Source organism: Sus scrofa, chromosome 13 (genome assembly GCF_054392235.1).
Source record: "Sus scrofa isolate SSC_HxYL_T2T_F1_AM1 chromosome 13, Sscrofa_HxYL_maternal_Yorkshire_Landrace_v2.0, whole genome shotgun sequence".
Classification (NCBI taxonomy): domain Eukaryota; kingdom Metazoa; phylum Chordata; class Mammalia; order Artiodactyla; family Suidae; genus Sus; species Sus scrofa.
The window spans coordinates 89,500,185-89,513,825 of record NC_139395.1 but is presented as its reverse complement, the minus strand read 5'-3'; the positions used below and the strand labels follow the sequence as shown (position 1 = coordinate 89,513,825).

General features: G+C 39.0%; 1 protein-coding gene across 11 annotated transcripts in view; it reads left to right on the top strand.

Annotated features, from left to right (window-relative positions):
• TOPBP1 (DNA topoisomerase II binding protein 1) overlaps positions 1–11,478 on the top strand; it is a 77,939-nt gene extending 66,461 nt beyond the window's left edge. For all 11 annotated transcript variants that reach the window (XM_021069467.2, XM_021069466.2, XM_021069465.2 and 8 more), the window contains one exon: positions 10,749–11,478. In XM_021069467.2, the coding sequence (XP_020925126.2) occupies positions 10,749–10,892 (144 nt within the window). In that variant the 3' untranslated portion in view covers positions 10,893–11,478. The remainder of the gene's footprint in view (positions 1–10,748) is intronic.
• The last annotated feature ends 2,163 nt before the right edge of the window (positions 11,479–13,641 follow it).

The window sequence follows — 13,641 nt, the reverse complement described above, 5'->3', positions numbered from 1 at the left end:
ACCATGAGGTTTCGGGTTCTATCCCTGGCCTTGCTCAGTGGGTTAACGATCCGGTGTTGCCATGAGTTGGGGTGTAGGTCGCAGATGCAGCTCGGATCTGGTGTAACTGTGGCTGTGGTGTAGGCCGGTGGCTAAAGCTCCGATTCAACCCCTAGCCTGGGAACCTCCGTATGCTGCAGGAAGCGGCCCTAGAAAAGGCAAAAAGACAAAAAAAAAAAAAAAGAAAAAAAGATGCTAGAAATAGAAGATTGCTAGTGCCACGGGAGCTGCCTGTTGCTTTTCCCCAGTTGCATCTTCCTCCTTCCCCATCAGAAGTCATCACTGTCTGACTTTTGGTTGTTCGTGTCCCTACCTTTCTCAGGGTGGTCATGTGTATCAAGTACTAGATGTCTGGAGAAATGCACTGAGGAAAAGAGCTGCTCTGTATTTCTGCATCTGAGTTCATCATTGCCTACCTCTGACTCTCAGGAGTAGGTCAAAACAGAACAGTTCTGTAGGTTAAGGAGCAGGCCAGTGAGGGGAGAGCAGGAACTTTCTGTCAAGGTCATGGTCAGGACAAGCCAAGAACAGATAAGACTGAGATAGGCTCACCCCAGTGTTCTGATGTCAGGTTAGAAGCTAGGAGAGATGGCCGCTGGGATCTTGGTGATAACAGCCTTCAACATGTCTTCAGTCACATCGCTGCAATCTGGATGGCCACCTCTGTATACCTCTGCACTGCCATCACCCCAGGAGTTCTAGTCAGCATCTTTTGTCTCTTCTCTGTTGGGTCTCCTGTTTTCTTTTCTTTCTTTCTTTTTTTTTTTTTTTTTGCCTTTTTTAGTGGGCCACACTTGCAGCATATGGAGGTTCCGAGGCTAGGGGTCGAATCGGAGCTACATCTGCCAGCTTACGCCACAGCCACAGCAACATGGGATCCAAGCTGTGTCTGTGACCTACACCACACCTTACAGCAACGCTGGATCCTTAACCCACTGAGTGAGGCCAGGGATTGAACCCGTGTCCCCGTGCATATTGGTCTGATTCCTTACTGCTGAGCCACAATGGCAACTCCTGGATCTCCTGTTTCTGAATCCCGTGTCATCCTGATCAGCTCTCTCATTTTGATGAAGGTCTCTTCTTGAGAAAGAACACAGGAGAGATCCACCATGTTTGAGACTTTCTGTGTGTAAAGATTCTTTTTTCTGTGCTCATACTTGACTGATTGGGTGGGCATCAGATTCTGGGTTGGAAACTGCTTAGCCTTTTGGTTGTCTCCTTGCCTCTAGTATTGCTGTTGAGCATTCCACTCTCATTCTTATTCCTTTACATGTAACTGTAGTCTAGTGGGAAGTTCCTATTTTCTGAAATTTCAACATGAGGGTCTGTTTATATTATGCTAGGCACCTGTTGGACCTCTTCTGGTTGGTGACTTCTATCTTTGCATTCCGGGAAATCTTTTTTTTTGTGGCCACATCTGCAGCATATAGAAATTCTTGGGTCAGGGCACTGCAGCATGCTGGAGATTGAACTCATGCCTCTGCAGCATCCCAAGCCACTGCAATCAGATTCTTAACCCATTGTAGCACAGCAGGAACTCCACTCCTGGGGAATCTTGAATAATTTTAATGATGATTTTTTTTCTACTTCCTGTACTTCTACCATTTGTAAATTAGATTTTATATTTTTCACTTATTTTATCTTCATTTTTTGAGATTTCCTCAGTTGAGTCTTCTGTTTTTTCATTTTTTGAATTTACATTTTATTTTTTTGATGACATCCTCTTGGAGTTCCCTGGTGGTACAGCAACTTAAAGATCCAGCATTGTCACTACTATGGCTCAGGTCACTGCTATGGAATGGGTTCAGTCCCTGGCCCAGGAACTTCTGCATGCTTTGGGCACAGCCAAAAAGAAAAAAAAGAAGTAGTACTAAGCACATAGTTAGATCTTGTCAGACAGTTTTGAACTGGGTGCGATAGTGCGGATGGATGAGTTATTGGACACCCTCTCCTAGATTTAGCCTCTCCTAGTGCTTCTTGAATTGTTTCATTTTACCCAGTGAGGAGTTTTCCCATCTGCCTAAAATGATATTCCTGGCTACCCTTTTTTAAACAGTGAGATGTAGTTGGTATATAACATTATTTAGATGTACAGAATAATGATTCAGTATATGTATACTGTGAAATGATTCCCACAATAAGTCAATATCCATCACCACACATACTAACTTTTTTTTGCTTTTTAGGGCCACACCCATGGCATACAGTGGTTCCCCGGCTAGGGGTCCAATCGGAGCTACAGCTGCCGGCCTACATCACAGCCACAGCAACGCTGGATCCAAGCTGCGTCTGTGACCTACAACACAGCTCACGGCAATGCCGGATCCTTAACCCACTGAGCGAGGCCAGGGATCGAACCCGCAGCCTCATGGTTCCTAGTCGGATTCGTTTCCACTGCATCACAATGAGAACTCCCACATTATTACAATTTTATCTTGGGATAAGAACTCGCAAGGTTGACTCTCAATAGCTTTCAAATATCCTATACAAGAGTTCCCATCATGGCGAAGCAGAAACGAATCCGACTAGGAACTATGAGGTTGCAAATTCGATCCCTGGCCTCGCTCAGTGGGTTAAGCATTGCATGAGCTGTGATATAGGTCACAGACATGGCTTGGATCTGGTATGGCTGTGGCTGGGGTGTAGGCCAGCAGCTATAGCTCTAATTAGACCCCTAGCCCAGGAACCTCCATATGCCACAGGTACAGCCTTAAAAAGCAAAAAAAAAAAAAAAAAAAAAAAAATCCTATACAGTACTATTAACTTACCCATCATTCTGTGTATTATATCCCATGACATTTATTTTGACAACAATTTTATACTTCCTGACCACCCTCATCCAGGGTTTGCCCATCTCGCAGTCCTTGCATGTATCAGGCCTGTTCTCTGTATCTATTGAGTTTTGAGGGTGTTGTGTTATGTTTTTTAAATGCCACCTACAAGAGAGCATACAATATTTATATTTCTCTGTCTTACTTTTTTTTTAACTTAGCTTAATACCCTCATGCTCCATTCATATTGCCACAATTGGCAGGATTTCCTCTTTAATGGTTTAATAGTATTCCATTGGTGTGTGTATATGTGTGTGTTTGTGTCACATTTTCTTTATCCATTCATTCATTGATGGACAGTTAGGTTGTTTCTTTGTCTTGGCTATTGTAAAAAAAAGAAAAAGAAAAATGCTGCAGTGAACATGGGAGTGTAGATATCTTTTGAGTTAGTGTTTTTGTTTCATTTGGATAAATACCTAGGAGTAAAATTATTGGATCATATGGCAGTTCTGTATTTAATTTTTTGTGGAACCTCCATACTGCTTTCCATCGTGGCTGCACCATTTACATTCCCACCAATGGGACACAGAGGTTCCCTTTTCTCAACATCCTTGACAACACAAGTTATCTCTTGTCTTTTTTATATTAGCCATTTTAACAGGTATGAGGTGATATTTTGCTGTGGTTTTGATTTGCATTTCTCTGTTGATTAGTGATGTTGAACACCTTTTCATGTGTTTTTTTAGCTGTCTGACTTATTTGGAGAAATATCTATTCAGATCCTTTGCCTGTTTTTTAATCAGGTTTTTTTTTTTTTTTTTTTTGCTGTTAAGTTGTATGTCTTTATATATATATAGGATATTAGCCCCTTATCAGATGTGTAATTTGCAGGTATTTTCTACCATTTGGTAAGTTGCCTCTTCATTTTGTTGATGGTTCCCTTTACTGTGCAAGAGCTTTTTTGTGTGCTTTTGTTATTTTTGCTTGTTAACTTTCCTTTTGGTGTCAAAAAAAAATCATTACCAAAGCCAGTGTCAAGGAGTTTGCTGCCTATCTTCTATTTTTTTTTTTTTCTAGTTTTATGACTTTGGGTCTTATATTCAAGTCTTTTTTTTTTTTCCTTCCTCCTTTTTTGGCCACCCCATGGCATATGGAGTTGCCAAGCCAGGGATCATATCCAAGCTGCACTTGTGGCAGCAACAGTGCCAAATCCTTTAATTCACTGTGCCAGGCAGGGACCAAACCTACATCCTAGTGCTGCAGAGATGCTGCCAATCCCATTGCACCACAGAGGAAACTGTGGGGGATTTTTTATGTTTTTACATTCAAGTCTAATCCATCTTGAGCTTATTTTTGTGTATGATGTCACATAGTGGTCAGGTTTCATTCTTTTGCTTGTAGTAGTTCAGTTTTCCCAGTACTATCTATTGAAGACTGTCTTTTCCCTATTATATATTTTTGGCACCTTTGTCATAATTGACAATGTATGCGTGAGTTTTTTCCTGCGCTCTCTATTCTTTTCCATAGATCTCTTTTTATGCTGGTATCATAATATTTTGATTACTGTAGCTTCGTAATATAGTTTGAAATCAGAGAGCATGATGCCTCCAACTTTGTTGTTCTCTCTCAGAATTGCTTTGATTATCTGTGGTTCCATACAAATTTTAGGATTGTTTGTTCTGATTCTGAAAAATGCCATTGGAATTTTGATACAGATTGCATTGAATCACTAGATTGCTTTGTGTAGTGTGGACATTTTAACAATATTAATTCTCCCAATCCATGAGCATGGAATATCTTTTCCTTTATTTTGTATCTCCTTCAGTTTCTTACATCAGTGGTCTTGTAGTTTTCAACTTACAGGTATTTTACCTCCTTGGTTAAATTTATTCCCAGGTATTTTATTCTTTTGATGCAATTGTAAATGGTTTTGTTTTGTTTTGTTTTATTTCTCTCTCTCTTTTTTTTTAATGGCCACATCCATAGCATATGGAAGTTCCCAAGCCCTGGATTGAATCCCAGCAGCAGCTTCGACCTGTGCTAAAGCTGTGGCAATGCCAGATCCTTTAATGCACTGTGCTGGGCTGTGGATCAAACCTGTGCCTCCACAGTGACCGAGCCACTACAGTTTGATTCTTAGCCCACTGTGACACAGCAGGAACTCCTCTCTCTCTTTTTAAAAATTTAAATTATATGTGTCTTTATATTTAAAATGGTTTTCTTGGAGTTCCCTGGTGGCTCAGCAGGTTAAGGATCCAGTGTTGTCACTGCTGTGGCTCAGATCACTGCTCTAGTGCAGGTTCAATCCCTGCCTGGGAACTTCCATACACTGTGAGTACAGCCAAAAAAAGTAACTAATTAAATAAAATTGCTTTCTTGCAAAAAGGGTATAGATGGGTCTTGCTTTGTATTCTCTGGAATGTTTAATGCATGATGTATTTACTAATACTGGATTTGATTTTTACCGTTTGTTTTTGGTTTGTCTCTTTAGTTCTTCAGTTATTTTTTTTCTTTCCTTTTTTGCTATTTAATTTTTTAGAATTCCGTTTCTTACATTGTCTTTCTAAAACAAAAACTTTCTTTTTTCGGTGGGAGTGTTTTGCTCTACAGGTTACAATATACTTTCGTAATTTTTCATAGTCTTCCTAAAGTTAATATTGTGCCACCTTACATAAAATGTAGAAATCTTGCAACCATATATAAATTCATTTGCTTCCCCTGTTCTTCAAGCCAGGGGTCAGTAAACTATACCCCACAGGCTAAATTCAGCCCATTGCCTATTTTATAAATAAAGTTTTATTGAAAGTCAGCTATATCTATTCATTTGTATATTCACTTAGGCTGCTTATGCACTGCAAACTACAGGGTTGAGTAGTTGCAATAGAGATTTGCAACTACTAAGATATTTAATGTATGGTCCTTCATAGAAAGAATTTGCTGGCCCCTGCTTTGTGGTATGTTTGTCATATATTTTATATATATATCTGTTATTTTATATCAGTATAACAAGTTTTGCTTTAAACAATCCTATATATTTTAAGGAAATCAAAAGAAAAAAAGTCTTTTATACTTACCCTAATGTATACCATTTTGAGTATTCTTTCTGAAGATCCAAATTTCTATCTGACATCATTTTCCTTCAGCCTGAAGAACTTTATTTTGTAGTTCAAATATGATGGAGACAAATTCTAGTTGTCTTTTTTTGAAAATGTCTGTTTTACCATTACTCTTAAAGATATTTGGCAGGATATAGAATTTGGGGTTGGTATTTTTTTTTCTTCTACTACTATTATAAAGACTTCGTGCTCTCCTGGCCACTGTTGCTTCCGATGAGAAGTTAGTGGTAATTTGAATTGTTCCCCTTTATGCAATGTATCATTTTTTTCCCTGGCTATGCTTGGAATTTTTTCTTCATCTTTGGATTTCAACCATTTGTGATATTTCAGGTGTGGTTTCTTTGTGTTAATACTGGTTGGTATCTGCAGAGCTTCTTTAATCTGTAAGTTTATGTCTCTCACCAAGTTTGGGAAATTTCGGGCATTATTTCTTCATTCTGCTATTTTTTTCTACTCCATTCTTTCTTGTCTGGGAATTCAGTTACTCCTTTTGATATTGTCCCACAGGTCCCCAAGGCTGTGTTCACTTATTTTTCTCTGTATTCTTCTGGCTATCTAACTCCTGTTTATTCACCTCCAACTTCATTGATTTTTTTTTCCCCCCCTGTTATCTTCATCTGTTCTTAAGCCTATCCAGTAAGATTTTAGGTATTAAATATATTTCTTATATCAAAATATCTGATTCAGAGTTCCCCAGTGGCCTGGCAAGTTAAGGATCTGGTGTTATCACCGTTGTGGCATGGGTTCAGTCTCTGGCCGGAGAACTTTTGTATGCCACAAGGGCAACCAAAAAAAAAAAAAAAAAATCTCAGGTTCTTTTCTGTGGTTTCTATTTTTGTGCTGAGATTTCCTCATTTCACTCATTTTAAGAATATTTTCCTTTACAGCATAAGCACAGTTACAATAGTTATGTTGGAATCATTGTTTACTATTTTTAACATTTGGGTCATAAGCAAGATGTTCTGTTGCTTTTTAAAAAACTTTTCAGTTTGAGGAGAGTGCCTGTCGTGGCACAGCAGAAATGAATCCGACTAGGAACCATGAGGTTGCAAATTTGATCCCTGGTCTCACTCAGTGGGCTAAGGATCTGGCGTTGCCGTGAGCTGTGGCGTAGGCCAGCAGCTACAGCTCCAATTTGACCCTTAGCCTGGGAATCTCCATATGCCGTGGGTGCAGCCCTAAAAAGACAAAAATAAATAAATAAAACTTTTCATTTTGAAATAACTGTGCATCTACATTCAGTAAAAGAAATAATGCAGAGAGATCCTGTATACACTTTCTCCAGATTCCCCCGATGCATAGCATCTTGCAAAAAGTATAGTACGGTATTACAACCTGGATTCCGGCATCGATACAATCTAATAATCTTATTCAGATTTCTGCACTTTTATCATGTGTAAATTCATGTATCCACCACCACAGTCAAGATATAGTTCTGTCATTACTAGAATCCCTCATTTTGCCTGTTCTTAACCAGACCCACCTCCTTCTTCTCCCCCATCCTCCCAGCTCTTACTCCTAGTGACCACTAATCTATTGTCTGTTTCTATAATTGTGTTCTTTTTTAAATCTTTTTTTTTTGTTTGTTTTTTTGCCCTTTCTTGGGCCGCTCCCGCGGCATATGGAGGTTCCCAGGCTAGGGGTCGAATCGGAGCTGTAGCTGCCAGCCTATGCCACAGCCACAGCAACGTGGGATCCGAGCCGCGTCTGCCACCTACACCACAGCTCATGGCAACGCTGGATCGTTAACCCACTGAGTAAGGCCAGGGACCGAACCCGCAACCTCATGGTTCCTAGTCGGATTCGTTAACCACTGCGCCACGACGGGAACTCCCCTTTTTTAAATCTTAAGTGGAATTAATATAGTATGTAAATTGGGGTGATTGCCTTTTCTCAGTAAAATTCCTTTGAGATTCATCCAGATTATTGCATAATACTTTTTATTACCTTTTATTGCTGAGTAGTACAGATGTATCACAGTTAGTTTAATCATTAACCTATTGAAGGACATCTGGGTTGTTTCCTGTTTGGAGCTATGAAGAAAGCTGCTGTGAACGTTTCTGTACAGGTTTGTATGTGAATATAAGATTTCATTGCACTGAGATAAATGCCCAAGAATGTTTCCAGAGTGGTCATATTTTCCATTCACACCATCAATATATGAGGATCCAGTCAGTTTCTTTGTATCCTCATCAGCATTTACTTGTCATTTTTTATTTTAGCCATTTCAGTTGATATGATGATCTTTTCTTGTGATGATATCTTTTCACTTGTATTTCCCTAAAGGCTAATCCAAGTGAATGTCTTTCTGTGTGTGCTTTTTTCCATCTTTATATCCTCTTTATTGAAATGCATATTTTTTGCCCATTTTATAATTGAATTGTTTTTTGCCCTTGAGAATTGTTTATAATAGATACTAGTCTTTTATTGGAAATGTATTTGCACATGTTTTCTCCAAGTTTGTGGCTTATCTCTCCATCCATTTTACCTTTATCCTCTTAACAGGGTTTTTTGCAAAACAGAAGTTTTCAAAAAGGTTTTGTAATTTTTACATTTTATGTTGATGATCCATTTTGAGCCAGTTTTCATAAAAGGTGTGAGGTTTAGGTCAAAACCGACAGAGGGGTTGTTTGAGGGGTTTTCTGCCTCAAAATGTCCAGTTGCTCCATCACCATTTGTTAAAAGAACTGTCCTCATTTGGTTGCATTTGGACCTTTGTCAGAGTTAGGTTGGGCATTTTGTGGGGGTCTCTTTCTGAATTCTGTTCTCTTCTATCCATTTCGGTGTCATTCCCTCTGCAAAACTCTTAATTACTGTATATATAAGTCCATTTCAGTTGATATGATGATCTTTAGGCAGTGATTTCTTCTTTATTCGTCTTTTTCAAAATTGTTGCTATTTTAGGGCATTAATTTTTTTTTTGCCTGCATCATTATATGTAAATTTTTAAGTAAGCTTGTTTGCCTATAAAAATATCTTGCTGTGATTTTGATAGGAATTGCATTAAACCTACCGATCAGTTTGAGTGATTGACATCTTTAGTATGTTAATTCTTTCAGTCCTTGAAAACAGCTTATCTCTGTTTATTTAGGTTGTCTTTGATTCCTTTCATGAGCATTTTTAAATTTTCAGTATATATGTATTTTTCTTAGCTTAGAGTATTTCCATTTTGGGTGTGATTGTTTTTCTTGAGAATAATTCATGTTCTGTTTCTATCATGTGTGTAGTAATTTTGAATGTATCCTGGACATTATGAATCGGTTGTAGAAACTGTAGATTCTGTCTTTCCTCTGAAGAGTACCATTTTATTTGTTTTTTTATTTTGTTCTGCCTTTTTTTTTTTTTTTTTTTTTTTTTTTTTTTTTTTTTTTTTTTTTTTTGCCTTTTCTGGGGCCGCTCCCTCGGCATATGGAGGTTCCCAGGCTAGGAGTCTAATCAGAGCTGTAGCCGCCAGCCTACGCCAGAGCCACAGCAACGCGGGATCTGAGCCGAGTCTGCAACCTACACCACAGCTTACAGCAACGCCGGATCCTCAACCCACTGAGCAAGGCCAGGGATCAAACCCACAACCTCATAGTTCCTAGTCAGATTCGTTAACCACTGAGCCACAACAGGAACTCCTTGTTCTGCTTTTTAAGGCCGAACCTGTGGCCTATGGAAGTTGCCACAGCTGATGGCAACGCCAGATCCTTAACACACTGAGTGAGGCCAGGGATTGAACCCATGTCCTCATGGATCCTAGTCGAGTTCATTAACTGCTGAGCCATGAAGGGAACTCACACATTTGATTTGTTTAGCAGGCAGTGAGTGGCAGCTCAAATTGCAGTTTGCTGCTTTGAGCCTTACCTTGAGTCTCTGCACATACATGATTTAGAGGTCAAGCAAGGAATTTGGTCAGCATTTACAGCACAATGTGGGTTCCCCCCAAACTTTCTGGAATTTCTCACTTCAGTTTCTAGTATTGTGGTTGCCATTCTGTCCTCTGCTTCTTCAGTGTTTTCTATTAGATGTTGAGCCAGTCAGCATGACACAGAGAGGTCTTCTTCTCAGACTACAAGCTATAAAAAATGAAAAGGGGAATTCACCCTGTTACATGCCTTTCTTTCCAGATGTGAACCCCTCTTCTGTATTCGCCTGGTTTTGTTACTTCTATAGTATCTTATAGGTCAGAAGTTATACTTGTTATCTGTGGGAGAGTTAAAAGGCACTTACCCAGTATTTTCTGGTGTTTATTTTTGTGTTCTTCAGTCTGCCATATTTCCAGAAAATTTTTATTACAATGAAAATAAGAGGAAAGAGTCCTTTTCTTTATGTTGGAATATGGTTGTTAAGAAGAAAATGCAAGGGTTTTGGAGTCAAGTGGAAAAGTATATGAATTTTTGACTTTGTCACCTGCTAGTTACGTAACATTGTATTATTTTTATCTGTGAAATCAAGAATAAAAACACCTTCCTCACATTTATTGGAAAAATTAAAAGATTTTCAAAAATTTACAGTAAAAACTCACACTTAAATGATAGCTGTTTACTGTATTTTACCATATTTTCCATATTCTGTTTTTAATTCATATTTTACAGAAGAAAATATGAGAGTGAGCTGGCCCCACTCTGCCTGAGCTATAAACTCATTTTTCTGATAAAAGGTAAAATTTTGTCACACGGAATCTGTTCACTAAAGGTGACAAGTGCTAAATAGCTACCTTGAAAGACAAATGTTTAAGTTTTTCTGGTCATGAAATAGAATAAAGGAATCTATTACCTGATTAATAGTTTGCTAACTGAAAACAATGAACAATGTTGCTTTTTTTTTTCCCCTTTCATAGGAATCCCCACCTCCAGTAGAAAATTACTGTCTACCAGAAGCTGTTTCCTTTCTTCCGAACAATAAGGAACCTGGGCCTGGATTCTCACAAAAGAGGAAAGCTCCTACCGAGAAAAATAAAATCAAACGCCCTAGAGTACAGTAATTGTACTTAGTTACCAAACATTAAATGTTTTTCAAATTAATAGCTTGAACGTTACTCTGATGGATTTGTATCATAAAGACAAGAACCTGAAGAATTCCACTTCAGTGAAACAATGACCCTGCTTAAAGTTAGTTTTTTAACAACTGAAATTTTAATCACTGAAATATTAAACTGTTCCTGAGTGGAAAGTCACTGAAATAACAACAGAATACAACTGCTCAGCTAGGTTGTTGCTAAACCATATTGACATGTGAAAGGGGCTTTTGGTTTATTTATTTTCGTGTAAATATCTGAGTCTATAACTTAGTGGAAGTTTTAGCAAGGTGATGGATTTTGCCTTAAAATGTCTACTTAAATAACAATAAGGAAGTTATCAATTGGAATTTATTAACGTTTTCCCTGATTTTTATCTTACCATTTTACGTCTTTTTAACAGGAGCCTGAGCTACAAGGGTTAATGAGGAACCGAGACTTTAAACGTAAATGAGTGTGTGTATATGTGTATATGCATGTTTGTATGAATCTCCATGACGTTTGCCAAGTTTGGGCACCAAAACTTGGAAAATAAAGACAATAAAGAATAAAAGTAGTGACTCAAAATAGTTGTTGAAATAGATAAGTTAAAAAAAAAAAAGCAGTCTGGTATCTATTCTCGTTACAATAAAAGATTTGTAAAATTGGCTTAAAAAGCAAATTTCTAGTTAACATTTCTGATATTGTTTGTGAAGAATATTGTTCTACTGGGTTAAAAAAAAATACAAATGCATTAGCCTTTATTAATCTAAACCTAAACACCAAAACTATGTGCATGACCACAATCCTCTAAATATAAAGCTACCTCACTTTGTTTAAAGGACAAATTAGTTAAGACCATAACTTTGCTGTAAACTGTTCAATTCTTAATGTGTTGTTTTTGTTTTTTGCTTTTTAGGGCCACACCCATGGCATATGGAGGTTCCCAGGCTAGGAGTCTAATCGGAGCTACAGCTTCCAGCCTACACCAGAGCCACAGCAACTTGGTATCCGAGCCACATCTGCAACCTACACCACAGCTCACGGCAATGCCAGATCCTTAACCCATTGAGCGAGGCCAGGGATCGAACCCGCAACCTCATGGTTCCTAGTCAGATTCGTTTCTGCTACGCCATGACAGGAACTCTTCTAATGATTCTTCAAGAGGCAAATTCAAATGGACACCAAACCCCTGAAGTTTTCATCAGATTTTCCTGTAACTGGAGTCAGGGTCATCCCTGCCCTTCACTTTTCAGCTCTGAGCTAATTGATAGCTTAGGACAATACAAATTCCTACACCACCAAGCAGGTGGCATTGTCAAGAAAACTGTACTCCTATTCCTTACCCCCCAAAAAACCATGGGCCTGGTTTTATTAGAGCCATTTGGTGTTAACTGGATCTTCCATTGGCAGTTTGCAGTAAGTATCTCCCTAAATTTAAAAATTATTTGAGGAGTTTCCGTTGTGGCACAGTAGAAACGAACCTGACTAGTATTCATGAGGATGTGGGTTCTCTCAGTGGGTCAGGGATCCGGCATTGCCATGAGCTCTGGTATAGGTGGCAGACATGGCTCAGATCCTGTGTGGCTGTGGCTGTAGTGTAGGCTGGAAGCTATAGCTCTGATTCGACCCCTGGCCTGGAAACTTCCATATGCTGTGGGTGTGGCCCTAAAAAGAAAAAAAAATTCTTTGAAGTGGCTACTCTTCAGATCTCCTTGATGAGCACGCTGTTGCTAAAACAAATATTTCTATTTCTATCCCGGAAAAAATGACCTAATGTACTATTTTCTGCTAAAATTATTAACTGTTTTTCCAGTTCAGGCCTTAAGTACATAGTTTACAATTTTAAGGCTCCAGATCTCAGCTTCTCTTGACTCCAGAATCTGTCTACACCCTGCATAAACCATTTCAACTCAGTTTTGTTTCTTATACTGCTGTGTGTTAAAGGCAAATGACTCCAAGCATAGGTAGGTGTCTTTTTTTTTTTTTTTTTTTTTTTTTTAGGGTGGCACCCGTAGCATATGGAAGTTCCCAGGCTAGGGGGTCAGATCAGAGCTGCACCTGCCAGCCTACGCCACAGCAACTCAGATCTGAGCCACATCTGCAACCTACACCACAGCTCACGTCAATGCCAGATCCTTAACCCACTGAACAAGGCCAGGGATTGAACTCACATCCTCACGGATAGTAGTCAGGTTCATAACCCGCTGAGCCACAGTGGGAACCCCAGGTATATTGTTTAAAAAGGAAAAAACTTTCTTTGATTATTCTTACTTTCTCCTTAGAATTGCTACAGTGTTTTGGAGTTCCTGTCCTGACTCAGCAGTAACAAGCCTGGGTTAAGGATCCAGCATTGCCCGTGAGCTGTGACACAGCTTGGATCCCGCGTTGCTGTGGTGTAGGCCAGCAGCTGCAGCTCCAATTCAACTCCTAGCCTGGCAACTTACAGTGCTGTGGGTTTGGGGAAAAAAATAAAAAAGACTTGCTGCAGTATTTTAATCTGTGATACTTCTATTAGCATCTTGTTTTCCTCCGTGAATTTTCTTATGTTTCGTTTTGACTTCATCACCATTAATTCAACAAATACGACTCCTTAGCATGTAGGGTGCCTGGGTTCAGGAGCAAAGCACTTAGAACACATGCTCCTTCAAATTTAGTATTTATGTTATGGGCTGACTTGTGTCTTCCCTGCCCCCACCCACTCCCTTAAGAGAAAATTTCATAGGTTGAAGCTTAA